The sequence below is a fragment of the Hydractinia symbiolongicarpus genome, chromosome 13, assembly GCF_029227915.1.
Source record: "Hydractinia symbiolongicarpus strain clone_291-10 chromosome 13, HSymV2.1, whole genome shotgun sequence".
In the NCBI taxonomy this organism is placed as follows: Eukaryota; Metazoa; Cnidaria; class Hydrozoa; order Anthoathecata; family Hydractiniidae; genus Hydractinia; species Hydractinia symbiolongicarpus.
In genome coordinates this window covers 16,112,737-16,131,939 of record NC_079887.1, presented here as the reverse complement: position 1 = coordinate 16,131,939, position 19,203 = coordinate 16,112,737, and the positions used below count along the sequence as shown (strand labels likewise).

The 19,203-nt window shown below is 34.0% G+C and overlaps 1 protein-coding gene across 2 annotated transcripts; it reads right to left on the bottom strand.

The window, feature by feature from the left end:
* Positions 1–1,407: 1,407 nt before the first annotated feature.
* LOC130623470 (major facilitator superfamily domain-containing protein 1-like) lies at positions 1,408–17,481 on the bottom strand. Of its 2 annotated transcripts, none has more exons than XM_057438963.1 (17): positions 17,322–17,481; positions 11,672–11,747; positions 11,578–11,602; positions 10,209–10,321; positions 8,991–9,046; positions 7,913–8,033; positions 7,809–7,831; positions 7,428–7,513; positions 6,775–6,847; positions 6,580–6,662; positions 5,881–5,913; positions 5,673–5,773; positions 5,050–5,164; positions 4,333–4,470; positions 3,153–3,289; positions 2,279–2,372; positions 1,408–2,021 (listed from the first exon to the last, which is right to left on the bottom strand). In XM_057438963.1, the coding sequence occupies exons 1-17, from the start codon at positions 17,365–17,367 to the stop codon at positions 1,911–1,913; spliced, it is 1,431 nt and encodes a 476-aa protein (XP_057294946.1). In that variant the 5' UTR covers positions 17,368–17,481; the 3' UTR covers positions 1,408–1,910. The 2 variants fall into 2 exon arrangements, with proteins under 2 accessions (XP_057294946.1, XP_057294947.1); XM_057438964.1 differs by lacking the exon at positions 17,322–17,481 and adding an exon at positions 12,485–15,505.
* Between the last annotated feature and the right edge of the window lie 1,722 nt (positions 17,482–19,203).

Below are 19,203 nucleotides of genomic sequence, written 5' to 3'. Positions count from 1 at the left end.
TGTCGTCGATCTATGTGCCATACAAGTTCGGGCTATTTGCAACATATATTTTCGACGGTGTAATCTACGCCTTCTTCTTAGTCCAACTCCATCTGGATCTAAATGTTTTATAATTTGTCTTACGTCTTCTCGCCTACAAAAGCATCCCTTCGATGGTAATGATTTATGAATCCTTCTATAACCTATGCTCGATCCACAACCACTCAATTCATCTGCAACAGCTTTCACTACATCCTTCCTAGCACTTCATATCATGCAAAGGACGTCTTCTCATACCTTTCTTGCGGAACCATCTTTTTAAGGTGGAAGCGCTTATGTCACAATTGTGACGAACTTGAAGGAACTCCAAGATTTCAGTGTATGTCAGACCATCTTCAAAATATCTATGAACTGCTTCGTGTATATCCGTCATCTTAACATTGCAGCATGGCAAAATGACATAAATATATTGTTTCTCCCAAGATAGAAAACGTTGTATGTTGATAAGTTATTTTGTATTTTTATAACAAAAAATATTTTACGTGTAAAATGCGGGTAGCAAAAAAATAATGCGCGTTGCAAAAAATAAATGCGCGTTGCAAAAAAATAAATGCACGTAGCATCTGATCCTTCAGAGCTATCGTATAAAAGCTATTATTAATGTTTGACTGCAAATCAATCATTCAAACATTAGACGGTTAGAAGATGTGTATGAGAAAAGTACTTTATAAGCGCAAACGATGTTGGGCCTCCAGTGACAAAAATTTGTACTAACAAAAAATTAAGCCTGACGAAATTTCTTTAAAAAGTGATTTTTTTCTTAATTGAATAATAATAAAACGGCAATAATAGACAAAAATTTTGAGAGGTGACGGGAATTTTTGGAGGGATAAGCGATTTCTTAAAGTACCATCAACAGATTAAAAAAAGACGGACGACACTGAAACCTAAACATAACTAAACGGCGCAATCTCATTTCCAGAGCTCTTTCTCAGACTCTCGGACGGCAAGAGCTCCGGCGACGAGGTTGTGAATGGCGAAATCCGAATATAAAATGAGAATTGTTTTGAATTGATAAAAAAAAATTCGTTTAGATCAATGAGAAGTTGACTAATTTTAAGACAAGATATAAGTTGACATCTATCTAGGACTTTCCATGAATGTTACGAATAGGTAGATGTGAAGAAAAACAATAATAATTCATTGTAGCGAATTTTGTGTAATTATCATTAAAGACGAATTTGGATTGCATCATTCGAGATCGCTTTCATGGAAGAGGAGCCAATTTACGGTGGAGAGCGAGTACGATGCATCGAATTTAATGCAACCAAACCGAATTAAATTTCTGGATTACTTAAAATACACGGTATTTTTAAAAATCGCATTGAAGCCTGGGTTTGAGGCAGGGAGTATATAAAAAAAAGCAGATTAAAAAACTCTGTCAGTTATATTTGTTTACATTATATTAAAACTACAATTTTGTGTAAAAAAATATTAATAAAACCATTGGTAAGAAGTCATTCTCGTCCCCAGAGCTCTTGGGTGGTAAGCGTCGTAGTAGCAAATTTTATCTTAACACAACCTCTTCCCCAGGGTTTTATGCTTTCTGTCATCAAAGGCTGGCGGCTTTGGCATCAGGTATTAAACCCTGGTGAGAGGATGCTATTTAGATACATACATAAGGACAGAAAAAAGGATTCCTATCCATATAGCATACCTCAAACATATCCTCTTAGCTCGAACGTACCAATTTTTGTGTGCTATCAGTAACGAAAAGTGTCGAAAATAATTGTACCCAAGTGGTGTGTTCTTTTAGCATACGAACACCTGTTTTTAATTGAAATTTGTGAACACTGCACAAAAATTGTCTATCACACTATAAAAAGTTGCTCTCCTAAAATTATTTACAAAACACTAAAATCCCAAAAATTTTAAGTGTTAACGCTATTTTCGTCACTAATCAACGCGTCTGTATCTGGAATTTCTTCTGTTACTGGTCGATGTTTTTTCGCCCTTTTACGTGTTTTGTTCAACACACCACCCTACAACAGAATGATCAAACAAATGAACCGATGTTCGGAAGGACGAACGAGCATACAAACAAACGAAAAAACGAAGAAACAAGCAAACAGACCGACCGATTGGACCAACCGTCCAACAGACAGCGCCATCTCCACCTGTCATGCCTCATTTATACTTGAAAGACACATCTCCGCTCGAAGGCGTGAAGTTAGGCAATAGCCCCACACTGTAGCCCATGTGCTGATCATAAAAATAGTAATCAGATAATGAAACATACCCTTTTCCAATCAACAATGTTCAACAAAATCGAAAATAATACGCATGCTACAGCATTAGCAAATAAAAACAACATCACATATTTCCAATTGTCACTAAAAAAGAGAATAATAAAAAAATAAAAACAACATCACAACAACATATGTTATACTACTTTTCACTTCCCAATTGGAAAAGAACAAACGCTATCAGTAGGTTCACCAATTATACCAATCACCCACCCTTCTACCTACCAATCACCCACCCTTCTACCTACCAATCACCCACCCTTCTACCTACCAATCACCCACCCTTCTACCTACCAATCACCCGCCCTTCTACCTACCAATCACCCACACTTCTACCTACCAATCACCTAACACCCACAAACCTGTCAGTTACCACCCCATCCTTTTTATTCACCATTAACATATTACTGAGACCTTTTAGTCAAAGCACTTAAAATAGTAAAGAAATACAAACAAACAAAGACAGAGACCTACATGCAAGTTTAAAATAAACTCAGTTTTTTTAAGAACAAAACATCGTATCTTTTAATGTTAAGAAGGATCAAACCCTTGATTCCACACGACTTACTGTTTGAGTGGGTGCGAAAATGAGAGAAAAATTCTTATTTTTCGCAAACTCGATATTTACCACCAATACCATGTAAAACAATTAATTTTAGCAAGTGGGTCACTTTATTACTTACAAAATTATTTCTGGCAAAAAATTTGATGCGATTAATTCCTCAAGAAAATAACTGTTTTTTTTTTAATTAAAACATTCACTTGATGTATGGAGTTGATTTTCTTACAGACTGACACTCTTGCATTCTTCTCTTTCATATTTACATTTAACATTTTCCTACTTCAAGAAAACAATAGCAAACTTACTTTGTATGATCCAGTATAGCCCCAACAATAAGTGTACAACATCCGATGCCTATCATTTGTACGGACGTCATCAATCCCAAAGCTGTCCCCAAAACGCCAGGATTGACCACTAGCGGAGCAGAAGGCCATAAACTGCACTGTAAAAAACGAAAAAAGAGTGAAGTCTTTAAGGTTTTGGTTGATTTGCATTTGGTCTGTATCTTCCTATCATAATTCACGCCGACATTATTTAAATTGCGTTATAACAAAATTAAGAGTTAGTTTTGAAAACTTTACCTAGGCTCAACAGTAATGCTAAGGAAAGATGGTGACAAAAAACAGCGTGAACATAAACTACATAATTTTTTTCATTTTTTTAAAAAGATAGTTATCGACATTGTTATAGTCAAAGTGACTCTACGATCGCTGCATCGTCAAGACCGTTGGACTGGGAAATCTTGTTCGGCAAACTATCAACATTGGCGACGAAAAAAGGCGAGAGTAACGTTACTGTGAAAGTTAACAAAAAATTGACGGCTAGATAAGCAAAACAATTTTCTTGGATAAAAATACATTCTGAAAAGTATATTTGTTAAGTAACCACTAAACATATTGCAAGCCTAAATATGAAAGTTTGTTACCCAAACCTGAGCATGTTCTAAAATTTGGATTAAAAAACATATACATGTACTAATACTGCTCAGGAGAAACGACTACAGTGAAGACCGTACGTAGTGTTCCATTTAGTGTTTTTTTAAATTAGAAATTCGTTCAGCGTATATTTAAAATATTGATAGAGCGATATCCCGGAGGGGCATATATAAAATTTATATTGCTCGTCCACCCCCCCCACCAAAAAAAAAAAAAAATACATAACGATGACGACAAAGAAGCAACTTCGTGAGTCGTTGGAATTAATTTTCCCGAATTTCGCGAGTTTTTGTTAAATTTGCGAAGATTATTACTTGCGAAATTGATTGGGAAGCATTGCCAAGTCATTTATTTCAAAGTATCAATAATTATGTTTGTCTCGCATTTCCATACGACCATTTTTATACGACTACACTTATAATCACCTACACGCGAAATTATTTCGTTATTCTGGCATAAAAAAACGTTCCCTCAGAATAATCTGTCCTGACTCGATAACACACAAAGTAAGCAAATCAATACCAACATGTCGGAGACAATATTTACTTACAGCTGCAGCTGAATAGGTCGCACCAAGCAGTATTGTACCAATCAGCGGCGTGTAATGTGTGAAGGCGAGAAAGGCGAACACGGGGATACTCAAAGATGCGCATATTGTAGCCACAACACCTCTGTATCCCATGTAATCCTACAGACATAGAAGAGGAATCCATTTATTAAATATTATCTTCAGCTTCTAATTTTTATGTTTTTTAAGTGTTATCAATCATTTGAGGTTAATTGAAAACTTTTGGTTTGCAATGTTTGCTCTCATAAGAAACTTGGTTGCTATTTGATCTCCCTCTTTGCTCGTTAAAGCTTTGTGCAAAATCATTTAGATTATTTATATGACATGACAGGGCCTTAGACAGTAAATGTCCTTCCCTGTTATCAGAAATATGCAATAGCTTTAAAAGTAATTCTTAGGTAAAAATAATTTTATTGCCATAGCTACTAAGATGATCACATACAACAACTTCTGTTTTTAAATTCAAATTTTCATTTTTATTAGGATGATTCTTTCATCTTTTGAAATTTGGGAATACAATGTGTACAACATTCAGCATGGAAACATACTTTTGCTATTAAAACCCTTAAAATGTTTAAAAAATAGATTGTGAAAGCTTAAACTTGATTCAAACGTTAAAAATATCATTTGAGCTTAACATCAATCATTTTTCACTCTAGTTATTTCAGTCAAATAATTTACACTAAAAAGCAAACTTACCACTAGTATTCCAAAGATAGGCGTGAAAAAAAGAGAGACGTCGTATACGCTACCGGCTATGTACGCCGGTGTTTTGCTGTCTTGATCGTAACCATAATTTTGCTCAATAAACTTCCTAAAAAGAGGATCAAAAAAGAAATAATAAAACTTCGTAACATATATCCAGAAATGCATTTTTTCACGCAGGGACTGCCCCGGAGTACATCTGATCACAGTGTTTATCCAGGAGCACATTTGATCACACAGTGTTTATCCACAAGTACAACTTATCACATAGTGTTTACCAGGAGCACATCTTATTACACAGATCCGGGAGTACATCTTCCCCCCACAGTGTTTATTCAGGAGTACAACTATCACACAGTTTTTATCCAGGAGTACATCTTTGTCACGCAGTGTCTTTTACTTAATCCAAATATTAAAAACATTTCAAATGTGCGGTTGTATTACACATAGTTTAGGACAAACTGCTTCTCGTTGGTTTGTAAAGTAATTCCCAGACACCAATCAGTGTACGTAATGCAGGCCAGAACTTTTTATTTTTTTACTCAAATTTCTAAAAATCTGAAAAGATCAGTAAAGAGACTTTTTAGCAAACCAAAATAACTTTTCAGACATCTTACTTTGCGTTGGCCATGAACGTGAAAACGGTGTTGTAGAAAAACATGGTGATGATAACTAGTAACCAAAATTGCAACTTCAAGTATTTGATATCACCCAACCTCTAAAAAAAAAGACAAAAAATACGCTTAAATTGTATGTGTTGCCAAGGTGATAAAAAACTAAGGCGATAAAAAAATGAGGTGATACAACGATACTAAAAGCACTAACCATTTTTTTAGAAGCTTGCTTCATGTCTTCTTCCTACAGCAACACAATAAGTACAAGTTGCAGATTATTTAGCTTCAAAAAGTTGTTGTATTTATAGCACATGGGTTCAGAAGTATACATGTGTTTTTATTACTTTCGGCAAAGTGAAACTCTCTATGGGTAGTATTTACTTCAGTCAAATTGGAAGGAGTAAAATTAAAAAAAACAGTGCAAATTTTCTATGTAAATACCCCAGAGTGAAATGCGGCTTTCAATCAGCGTACATGTTTTAAGGTCACAGACACAAAAGATGTGGTCATTTACATGCCACCCTTGAAATTAAAATTAACCCAAAGTAAAATATCATGCAGACAGTTGCTATTTCACCATGGTGTGGAATTTCATAGCGCCTGAATTTCACATTGGTCTAATGTAAACAGTTTCTTAGATGCTAAAAAACTGAAATGGATGCTAAAAACTTAGATGTCTAAAAAACTGTATATCACTACATTGTGCAAAAATTCTGATCTCAGACATTGTTGCAAGTAAAGAACTTAATGAAATAAGTTGTTTATAAAATTTGTTTATTTTCTCTACCATTCATAAGAAATCATGTAAGAAATGTAAGAAAATGCGTAAGTTTTGCAAGCATATCCAAAATGCATATTTTATTCACACTAATATTTAGATCTTTAGTACACACAACTATCTCTTATATACCTTGTTTAACTGTTTGGTTCCATTTTTATCCAAGTAATACAGCAAAATAGCGGATAGGAATCCAAGGGCACACAACAAAGCACCTAACAAGAAATCACAAATAATTAAAACACTCGTGTTATTTAGTATATTATGGACAAAAATACTAAAGCATTGGTAAAAAAAATATTAGACTAACTATCCTATGACTCTTACCTCCCCATAATGTCCATTTTAAACCATATTTGGCTACAAAATTTTCAGTAAGCAAGAAGTTTAATATGCTACCCTAAAACAATAATTTAATAAAAGAATTGTAAATGAAAAAAGTCATTATATTTATAAAATCATTACTTGTTACTTGAAGAAAAGTAATTTTGTAAGAAGACATTTTTTGAAATCTTTTTGTTTTAGATTTTATTCTCTGTTTCCCGAAAAGAAATTATTGCAAATCAGGTGTTTACAATTTTTTTTTTTTGCAGAAATTATTTTTATGTTTGCAAATCATTAAAAAGAACAGACCTCTCACTGTTATTTCTCTGTGATCTCTTTTCATCCCATCTCTTTGAAAAAAAAATCAACCTAACTATAACCCCCCTTTTTTATACTCCAATACATAACCACTGTATACAGACAATATTAAATTTTCACAATTGTCGTGAATGGCTGACCATGATACATTTGTCAAATTTTTGTGAATCACATCAAAAAATAGCAAACTTTTGCAAATTCACGAACATAAATACTTTTACGGTAAAAAAAAAAACAAGTGTTATTATTAAATTACTGGAACTCATATTTTACAATTAAGTATTTATCAGTAAAATGTTACCATTAAAACAATGTAGGGGGTATATATAATGACTTACTAAGCGAGAAAATGCTAGTGTTAAACCAAATGCAAATGCTAGTTCCTTGCCATCAAACCAAAATGCCGATATTCTATTTTGTGCAACTAGAATACAAAATTATTTAGCGAACACAAAAAAAACACACATAAAGGTTCACATAGTGTAGGCGGTAAACATTAACAAAAACATTGGCTGTTAATTATTTTCTGGTTGAATATTTTTCCTGATTATTTTTGAATTCTTACCTTCAGACATACAATAAGTTTCTAAAATTTTAAAGAAGCTTTACCAAGTTGGTAAAAAAAAACCGTAATTTTAGTAAAAAATAAAACTTCGTTGCTTTCGGAAATTCAACACGAAGTGTAAACAGAGCTAAACTTAAAAATAAAGTAAACGTACTAGTAAGTGATCCGTTGCCAGCACTAAAGAAGAAAATAGATTGAAATTATAATAGTTATCTTTGAAAGGTATGAAGAACATAAAATTAAGAAACAGACTCATACCCGAAAAGTAAACGTCCAAAAAGGAACACAGGAAACATAGCATTTCCATTCTTGAAAAAGTAACCAGCAGCAAAAATTGATGAGCCAATAACGCACAGTGCCGAGAAAAGCAGTGCACCAACTAAATAAAAATTCTGTCAAGATTTCATTGCCTAACTAAAAACAAAAATTAATAAACGCAAAGTGCAAGGGCAGACATAGAAGAAAATAAAATTTGAAAAAAATAAAATAAGGAATTCCTGACGCAAAATCTTAAATCATGCTACAAAGTGCACAAATACTACATCATTGACTTTCACTTCAAATGTAGTTTATGATTCTCTGGGATATAATATGGGGGATGTGACATGTTAATAATTTAGCATATATTACAAATTTTACAATAAGCATGAGAAAATCACAAACAACAATATATTTTTTAAATCTTACGTTCACATTTGCAAAATTTTAACTTAAAGGTTACCTCCTGCGAAAAATCAAGTTGAGCAAATATGAAAGATCTTTGAAAGTTCTCTAAAAATCCTTTTTCGAGATACTTCTCTTAAAAGTTGCGCTAAATATGCGAAATTATGACGTCATGAGTTAGCATTGAGCATAATTATGGTAACTAAATATTGAAATTTATGTAAAATGTCAAAGTGACACGTCAAAGTGACCGGCCAGAAAGCCTTTTTAACTCTATATGGCTTGTCAAAAAATGTTAAATATAACACCCTTGCAGAGCATACTCATGACATCATGCATAATTAGTGAATCTTCTTAGCTTAAGATCAATCCTATTCTTATGCTGAGCGCTAACTCTGGCATGACTTGGCCGGGGTTTGAACCCAAGAACTCCCACATAGGAAGCGAATGCTCTACCACAAGGCTACCAGTGGGTGATATAGAGATTTTCAGGGGTAGTTTCGAGTTATAGCCAATATCTGAAGCTCTGTGAGGTATGGGACCTAAATATTTGGCATACAGTTACCTAATAGATAAATATAAAAGCTCAGTAAGTGTCATAACCATACAGCATAGCAAAAAAAATAATAAAATCCGCTAAATGGTTAAGGTGAAATTTATAAATGAAAACTACCTCTCTGTCCAAATTTATCAATTAGGAGACCAGAACCAATAACAACAAGTGCATTCCTAAAAATAAATAAAGTACATAAATTGGCATCTATTCTAGTGGCTTTATGGAATAACCTAATTCATTAACTATATTAAGTATTCGGTGCATCATGTTTTTACTTTTGAGAATATTATTGTCAACAATAGGCAAAAGTACCTTTAAATAAGGTTTATTGCTTCTTTGTCATCTATTTTAATTTTAATTTAATTCCACCTATTGCTTGACAAACCAATTTATAATAAATTTATAATAAAAAGGAGTTTTGCATTTTAGGGAAATGAATTTTGTTTCATCCTAGACTATTTCTTTAATTACTATATTTCAATGTTACTATACTATATTTCAGCATCATCAAATAAACAATATATGGTGAAAAAAACTCAGTTAGTTTTCATAATACACGATGTCATGCATTAATTAACATAATTATTAAAAGCCATTTTTAAAAAAAATAAAAAGATTCATAGACAACTTTTCAAGCTCTTTCATATGAAGCCAACTTGTTATAACTTAACTTTCCACCTCTTACAACCATGAAGATTTAGCTCAAGACAACCAAAACTTCATTTTTACAGTACAGTATTCGTCATATCTCCCCCCTCCAGTCCTATTAATTAAAACATTGAACTGCATGCATGACCACACTTGTTGGGAATTGGTTGGAGAGATCTGGCTTGCTAACAAAACTTTTACCAATACAAATGCACCAGTACACCACCTCTAAATCTACCCCTAAATATTACATAAGGTATAGTAAACACATTTTCAGCTGATAAAATCATAACTTGTGTTAAGCCCATCAAAAATGCAAACAAAGGTTTTATAAATGACAGAATAGTTTTACAGGGGATAGTTTAGAGGTGCTGTTAAAGAAAACTGTAAAAAATAAAATCTACTTTGCTGTTACAAACAGACACACAATCATCTTGTCAATGAAAAAAGTCTTGGTGTGTAGCAAATTGCACACTCAAATTGTTTTTATAGTGTCCAGGTGTGCGATTTAAATTCTCCAATTAGTCTGTCTTCAAAAAATAAACTTTTGCATGTGTGATATTGGTTGTGTGATTGCGTGTGTGGACGCATAAGTGTAACCACACATGCTACAATGACAGACTGACAGAGAAGTAGTGTCATAGATTTACATCTAACATTTACTGCTGTTGTTACTTTGGTACTTACATCCATGCATAAACACTGTAAAGCAGTCCATATTGGGTTTCACTTAAACCAAGATGTTCCTCACAAGTTCTTACATTTGTAGAGTTATCAGTAGTGCAATTGTAACCAAATGTCTAAAAAGAATTCAAACTTAGGTTAGCGTGCATATAATTAAGGAGATATATAACATACATATATAAATTTGGCTTCTCTATATTTTCAATTTCTTCTGTTAATGTAGAATAAACAAAGATATTATCTATATAATAATACAGAGAGTGTGTCTGTGTTTCTTTAACAGGCAAAGTTGATATCTTAATTTTCCTTTAATGTTGCCGAAAAAGGTATGTCTGATATGTTAAATTTTCTGATGTTATGGCATCAATGATTTTTCACCGCATGGGTAACTAGGGATCACCTAGGACAAATTTGGGAAATTTTCCCAAAGCTAGGTCCCAAAATCCGTTCCAAATGGCGAGTCAAGAAGTATAACTTTTAAAACCAGCAAATTTCTTTTAAATTTTAGTGGATAAATTTTCGCGAATCAACAATTTAGAAAGTTTGTACTAAATAAACTTTCGCGAATGGCCATTTTTGACAGTTTTGTGAGACAAAGTTTTGTGAAAAAGGCCAAAAAACGCAAAATTCGCCAAAGTTTCTCTCACGAAAGTTTCTCAGCATAAAGTAAAGTACTAAACCATCTAGGTGTTTTCTCTAGTCATCAATTGCAGCTTATATTTTGGAGAGAAAATTTTTTTTTTGATCTAAAATAGGGTATTTCTAAAAACTAGGGATTATTTTGAAGGTTAAGTGATTTTATAAATAAATATATAAAATGAGGATAATTTTAGCAGATATCTTATATTTAGAAGAGAAACCAGAAACTTTTCCTTAGTGTAAGCATACTCCTACATGTGTTGTACTGAATTTTCAGGTTTTAAATTACTGTATTACTTATCCCTGCTGCAGGATTAGTGTTTCAACCTTAGAAATAAAGGCTGGTTTACTAAAGAGGCCTGAATAGAAGAGAGGCTTATTTTTCCAAGACATGAATGCCAGATTAGTATTATTTTCAATTCAAAGAACTCTGCAAGTTTTAAAAAACTGTAAAAACCATAAAAACAAAAGTGAAGCAAAAATCCGTTCTATTATACAATAAAAAATGCAATTTCCACAACTTTTATATATATTTGTTATATCCTTGATACCCTACTCACACAGCTTTGTCGTCGGAATATTAGAGAAATTAGGTAATGTATAAACTCAATGAAGATATATGTATAGTAATTCCTCAAGGCAGGATTACCAGTAAATATGGTAATCAGATGTAACTATTTTCTGGAAACAATAATAGAAGAATTTAAAAAAAGGGAAGAAAATTAGAACTTACTCCTGTGAAGGTATCTTGCAATACACTAAAAAGAAAAATATGAAGTGTTTAGCCATCATCAGTATTACTTATTGATGGTAGTCAAACACATTACCTGGGCATGTCAAAACAGAAATATGAACCAAATGTTAGCATGCAGTTAAACAGCAACACCACGAAACGATAATACGCTAAAATTTAAAAAAAAGTAAAAATTAATTTTTAAAACATCCAAATTGGGGGTGCATAATTAACTGCTATTGTCTGATATTCAGGGCATCTTAACTGCAGCCTTTGTAATTTGCGACTGCACTTCGTATTTGCCAATGTAATCACTGAAATATATAACCTTGCATTGGGAATTATTTGCGGCAGACGCATGCGTGAAAAAGAAGTGGAAAATATAAGAAGATAAAAAGAAATTGTTTTTTTAGCATAGTTTAGCTGCCCCCTATGGCAATGCACAAACAAAAGTTCTTAGCAAAAAATCAAGTAACATATATTTTGTACTTCAACTAAATCATGAAAAACATTTTTTAACCACTTTTTAACCTTTGGCACAAGGCATCATGTAAAGCAAGAATGCTAACTAATATGTTATCAAATGACAAAAAAAATTAAAAAGTGAGTTTACTGACGTATTTGTTAAGTGCAGAAATTATGTAGGCAAAATGCAACTGTCTAATGTACCAGACGCTTAGAGTATAAAGACCACCAGTAATTAGCATGTGCTTGACCCTCAGGGCATTTTATTGTATCTTACTTGCTGTGGTGTCTGTTGTAGCAGAATATGTAACGCAATAATAAGTATAAATAGTAAATTAAAACTCAGAGAATTTGTCTTGCTCATCAGTTCAGTCATAACACATAACTGTGTTCGTCACTTAAATAAAAAAATGCACCTGACACTCGAGACATGTTGACTTACCTGACACTCAGGCATCTTAATTGTTTCATGCACCTGCTGTTTAGGGTTTTGAATACCAACAGTAATTAGCGTTTATCTAACACTTAGGAAATTTTGATGCGTCTGAAGCTCAAGGCATCTCAATTGTCTCATGCATCTGTGCTTCTTAGGACATACAGCGTGCTTTCTAAATTTTTTCTTCAGTACAGCTTGTGTTTCAAAAGATCATTTAAAAAAAGATAAATATATAAAAGTTATTTTTTTTTTCAAAACGTCCCCCACTTACCTCCAGCATGAAAAAAGTAATGGCACTGAAGTAGAAAAAAAAAGGCAACTACATGTGCATGGAACACAATTCATAAATTTGAGGAATGGATCTGGATGTTGGGTAAGAAAAATAATCGAAGTAGGCAGGGCATATAAGTCTGCATAAAAATTAGAACATGTTCTAATATGGTGCATCAAAACATTAATGTTGTGGTTTGCAGTAAAAAAGAACAACAATCAAACAAGTTTCTTGATGCGCTCACATTTGCAAGAACCTGTACTTCATATGTGAACTATGAGCTTGTTGTCTGTATAAATGATGACCTGTTCTGTATAAATGGTATTAGACCACTTCTCACCCCACATATGTACTGCTAAAACAACAGCAAGTAATTCGAGCAAGGCAATGCTGTAATTATTGGTGTTGTGAAAAGAAATGGAAAACCATTTTCCATCATAAAAACTGCCTAAACCACTCATGGAAGCGTCCGTAAATATATTTATAGTTTCTGACGTAATTTTTATTTGGATGACTGCCATCCTGTTCCAACTTAGTAGAAAATCAACCACAACTCAATGTCCTTGCTGGATTCTGATATAATGGTAATGTGATGGTGAAGTCTACTTACTGTGGTAGAAAGGTAAATTAACCTATATGCAGAAAATACAATCACATTTAGGACTTTGCATGCAAAAGACAACAATCCTATGAGTGACAGTTGCTCCTTTTTCCTGCAGTTTTCCTTTTCACACTCTCAACAGGGACAAAACAGCATAAAAATTTTTCTTAGATAGATGGATAATAAATTGAGTGGTATTAATTTCAATACCTATATAAGTAAGGACGCAGGATGGAGCATTAATCTTTCTCTAGGGCTAAAGGACCTTTTGAATTAAATAAACAATATCCTGGCATGCTGCTTTTAGCGGATCACCTGTAATATAGTCATCTAGATAATGAAACAGCTGCCAGATGGCAGCCAGGTAATAAAGAACCCAGTCAACTAAGTCTGGCAAGTGATTAAATGGTGATGACCTCCCACTGAAAGGAATAACATCGAAAAATTATCTTTCCTGTCATTTGAAGCCAAGTAGATGCCAGTCATCTGGGTGAACCAGACACAACTGGAAAGCATGTTTGACATCTGTTTTGCTTAAAAGCAGTGCCAGCCAAGTTCACGTACCATGTCAATGGCATTCTCAAATGATGAGTATGTAACCGAATAAGATTCCTTAGAGATGTCATCGTTAACTAAAAATCACTGTGTTGATGAAAGGTCTAAAATTACCTGAATTGTATCATCTTTTTAGGAGCTGCACCCAATGGGGAGCAATAAAAATTTGGAAGAGGAGGGTAATCAGAGGAGGGGCAACTCTTTTAAAATAGTCTTATCAACTTTTCTCGAATATTTCATAGAGGATTTGTTATTAGTTGTAGATGTCAAAAGTTATCCAGTTTGACACCCTAGTTTGAACCCATAAGGATAAAATTAACTAAGATCCGATTGGGATGCAAAAGTAATAATTTGCACAACAATAAAACAATTACAGAAGTGCAATCAGAGGACTTAATTGGAAAAAAGGGCCTAAATAAGCAACGGTGTGCTGGATGATTTCTGGAACAATAGGTGCACTTGTGTGGAAAGGGACATCTGTTGGAACAATACAGGCCTTTATTAAACTGCCAGCACACTCTGGGATTTGATGAAAATTTTACCTGATAGAAGCCGCTGCCGGGAAAGTACTGGAAAGCATTCTGAACCTTTGGGGGAACCTAGTAAAATTTGTTGCAAAATGTTCCTGCTGCCGTAAGCAGTTAATGTCAAGGCAGAGGTGGAAGAGGCATACGATTTAGTTAGCAAGAAAGCCTCTCCCAAATTATAAGTAACGAGCAAGTCGTCAATCTGGTCCCATCGTCGCAAAGGATCATTAGCTAACTGCAGCCTATGCGGTTTGTCAAAGGCACACACAGCGGAGAAGACGTATTGGTTGGCAAACTGGGTGACAAAAGAATTTGATGGGTGACCAGCTTTCTCACTTGCACCAAGAGACGAAGTCCTTAATCTTAGGCCTACCCAAAACATTACTACTAAGTGAGAGTTGTGGGTTGCAGTCTGCTGTTCTTATATTGAGATCATACTCACCCTCGTCATCTGGGACATACAACGAATTTAATGATGGTGGGAGTATTAGTTCCAAATTCACATACTCTGAACGCTTAATATTATCTGCAGGGAGTGAAGTTACAGAACATTGGGCAGGTGGAATGTGGGAAGACAACGACCCTTCTTTGCCTTAATGCGCACAGCTTCATCTATATTTATACACCAATTCAACCTAATGGCTACCATTTTTATTTGGAGAGCTGGGCAGAGTTTTGGGTAAACAAACCGCTCTGGCAGTTACAGTTTCTGGCAGTGTTGTGAGTAAAGTAGTGAGAGAATTTGTTTGGCTTTCTAGTCTTATCGAGATGGGTCCTGCTAATTGTGCTGTTGTTGGGTGTATGAATAACACAAGGAAATTGGAAAAGTGGAGGAAAAGTATTTGCACAGAGCATAATAGTCAGCCTCAAACTAAAGAAACTTGTGCCTCCTGTCAACCACCAGCATATCGCCTGTTTTGTTTTCCCAGTACCAATCGTTATTTAGCTAATCATTTGGAATGGGTACGGAGAGTTAAGAGAGAAAAAGATGATAAATCTTTGTGGAGTCCACATCCAAGTGACAGGGTTTGTAGTGAGCACTTTGAGGATGCAGAACCAACCTGCAGTAATCTGTATCCATCATTAAAACTTGTGTATGATTTTAAAGAGCCTGTTCCTCGAAGAAAACCCATTCGACAGCGGTATCAGCCACGTCCTAAAAAGGCCAAAAAGGGTACCTTGTCACCCGGCACATCTGATCAGTTAAGTCAGGGAGACCACCAGTACTGCAGACAAGAAAATACAAAGCCATGTCTTTCTTGTACTGACAAGCAGGAAGTAATAATTCTTTGAGTAAAGAACTTTCAGCTGTGTCTCTTAAACTGAGAATATCTATACAAGGCGAGAAATCTTTAATAACAGAAGTCACAGCTTTACATGGATGCAAATAAAAACGGACAAAAAATGCTATTTTATACAGGATTGTGCAGTGTAGCTCCATTTAATACAGTATTTTCTTTAATTGAGCCAAATTCACCAGCTGTGAACTATTGACGTGGAACTAAGAGGCATCTTAGCACAAAGGTGCGGCCAAAATTTGTTAAATGTCAAAGAAAAAAATTGTCTTTTAAATCTTGCTTCTGCCTTTGGTAAAATGTGTTAGTGATCGGAAAATCAGTGGTTACACATAAATCCATATCCAAAACCGCCATGGTAACCCTTAAAACCAGACAAGTCTTCACCCACATGACCGTTTAGGTCGCCCCCTACAATAACCAATTCGTCATCTTTACATGCCATAATGTTGTTGAAAAGGTCCTTGAAAAAGGAATCATTTTGTTATTCTGGGAGACCAGCTTGTAGTGCATATGTGCTAAAAACGTTTACCATAGTTTTTTTTAACTAGTATTTTCAGCACCATTAGCCTATTGTTCAACCTATCATGAAGCAATTTGAAATGATTTAGAAACGATTGTGTTTATTATATCTGTTAAGCTACAAAATGATACAAAGTGGAAGCGAATGGGAAACGATTGGAAATGATTTCGAAACTAAAAGCGAATCTAGAAACAAAATTTGAAAAGAATTACCAAACAAGTTCTGAAACGAATTGTTTCCCCAAATTAATTAAATAACAATTAAAACGTGACAAATTTATTACGTGAAACTATATGATCTATGGTGATCTTTTCGCTTTCTACAATCCCGTTGTCATGATTCTTAAACAATCTACGGTGATCTTTTTCGCTTTCTATGATTCAATTTGGTATTTTTTTGAATAAAAATGCACACATTTATATAAATTTGATAGTAAATTTATTTAGAAATCGGCGATGTGTGATAAACATGTGTTAAATTAGAAGCGATTTTGAAGTGATTTTGAAGCGATTTTAAACCAATTTAACGAAGTGTTGAAACGAATTAACTTTAATTTTTTTGAAATGATTGAGAAACGAATGCGAAACTATTAGGAAACGATTACGAATCAATTACGAAACAATCTTCAATTCAACAAAGCGATTTGAAACAATTTTGTAACAAATTGAAACAAATTTAAAACAATTTTTTTGCAATTTTTTTTTAAATTCGTTTCAAAATCGTATAGAGATCGTTTCAAATAAAATATTATACAAATTGAAACAATTATTTTTGAAACGATCGTGAGACAATCCCTTAGTCAGTTTTTCTGACTGTTTTAGTTGCAATCAACCCCCAACCATTTGGCTACCTTTCCAAGATTAGTGCATTTTAAAATTAAATACTGTGGTCAAGCAATCCACAAAAAATGTTTAGGTGAATAGGTCACATAATAAATTCAAATTGGTGTTTAGCTAGCTAGCTAACTATATGCATTTCCCTTAAATGTGATCTCTCTCTCTCTCTCTCTCTCTTTCTCTCTCTCTGAAGTTCATTGATTAATTTAAACTAATAAACCAAAAAAAGCCTTACTGGAATTTGCATCCAAGAATCCTGATTTGTCTTGTGATCTTTCCATTTTGTAGCGAGTCACTTTAAAATTTTCTGTCCATCAACCCAAAGCTGCCTTTTCCTTATTTTGTTTATAAAAGCTTGGTTGTTACTACATATTAGGTCGCATGAGATAACCAGTGGCCGCGTTAGGGCTACGACTCCGTTTAGGGCAACGACTTCATTTAGCACCGGGCTAAGTGGTCCCGACACACGACGTACAACATAACTAACAACCTTCATACTTTATCGACATAAAAAGCCGACAGACGTTCAGTCATACTTCTCCAACCAAATGGACCCGACAAATGAAACCGCATTATCCGACATCCTCTCTATATAACAAATACATATTTTTTCTGTCGATGGTCATACCAACGTAATATCGCATAATACTGCATAATACCTTCATAATACTCTCTGTCGCTACATAACAAATACATATTTTTTCTGTCAATAATCCATAACCAACGTAATATCGCATAATACTGCATAATACTGCATAATACCTTTATAATTCAAAAAAAGTACATAAATTTTCTGTCGATGGCCATAACAACGTAATATCGCATAATACTGCATGTTACCCTTATAATACTCTCTATCGCTACATAACAAATGCATTTTTTTGTAGATAGGCTATAACCAACGTAATATGCCACATTATTCCGCAGTAGAAACAAGTGTTCTCCCTGGAAATGACGTATCAAAATTTCTAAAGTAGACCAATTAATGCAAAGTGATCACATATTGAAAAAAACAACAATTGAGGTTGTGTATACATCCATTTACCAATAGAAATGATATTATGGCAAAATTCTCTTCTGCGAAATGATACATCAAAAGTCCTACATTAAAAGTCCTCAAGCACGCCAATCAAGAGAAGACTTTATACTTTAAACTAAACAAACACTGATGTTGGATACATGTCAGTACACAACGAGACACTATATTATGGACAAGTACCTTACCGCGATATAAAAAAATGAAAGTTCTAAAACAGACTAATCAATATGTAGACTTTACACTGTAATGAACAAATATTGAGATTGGATACACATACATACACCAATAGAAATGATAATTGGGCTTAATACCCTCCAAGAAAATGACACATCAAAAGTCCCAAAGCAGACCAATCGAAGGAAAGACTTTTCACTATAAAACAAACCAACACTGATGTTGGATAACAATCCATACACAAATAGACACTATGTCTTGGACAAATTGGACTTGGACTTTTAATATGTCCTTTCGCAGGAGGCACGCCAATCAAGAGAAGACTTTATACTTTAAACTAAACAAACACTGATGTTGGATACACGTCAATACACAAAGAGACACTATATTTTTGACAAATACCTTACCGCGATATGAAAAAATGAAAGTTCTAAAGCAGACTAATCAATATGTAGACTTTACACTGTAATGAACAAATATTGGGATTGGATACACATCCATACACCAATAGAAATGATAATTGGGCTAAATACCCTCCAAGAAAATGACACATCAAAAGTCCCAAAGCAGACCAATCGAAGGAAAGACTTTTCACTATAAAACAAACCAATGTTATCCAACATCAGTTATGTTGGATAACAATCCATTCACAAATAGACACTAAACTTTGGACGAATACCCTTCCGCGAAAAGATATATAAAAGTCCTAAAGCACGCCAATCAAGAGAAGACTTACACCTTAAATTAAACATTCAGTGAGGTTGGGTGCACATCTATGCACCAACAGAAACCATATTCTGGACAAATACCCCCTCGCAAATGACACAGTAAAAGTCTTAAAGCTGTTAGATTTGAGGAAAGATGTATAGTATGTACTAAAAAGGCGGTATTGTTTTATACCTAT

Coding starts and splice junctions, on each gene's coding strand:
- LOC130623470 (XM_057438963.1), bottom strand. CDS start 17,367: ATGGAAAGATCACAAGACAAATCAGGATTCTTGGATGCAAATTCCA. Junction 8,034..8,990: donor TGATAAATTTGGACAGAGAG/GTAGTTTTCATT, acceptor ATTTTTATTTAG/TTGGTGCACTGCTTTTCTCG. Junction 5,165..5,672: donor ACGTTCATGGCCAACGCAAA/GTAAGATGTCTG, acceptor TCCTCTTTTTAG/GAAGTTTATTGAGCAAAATT.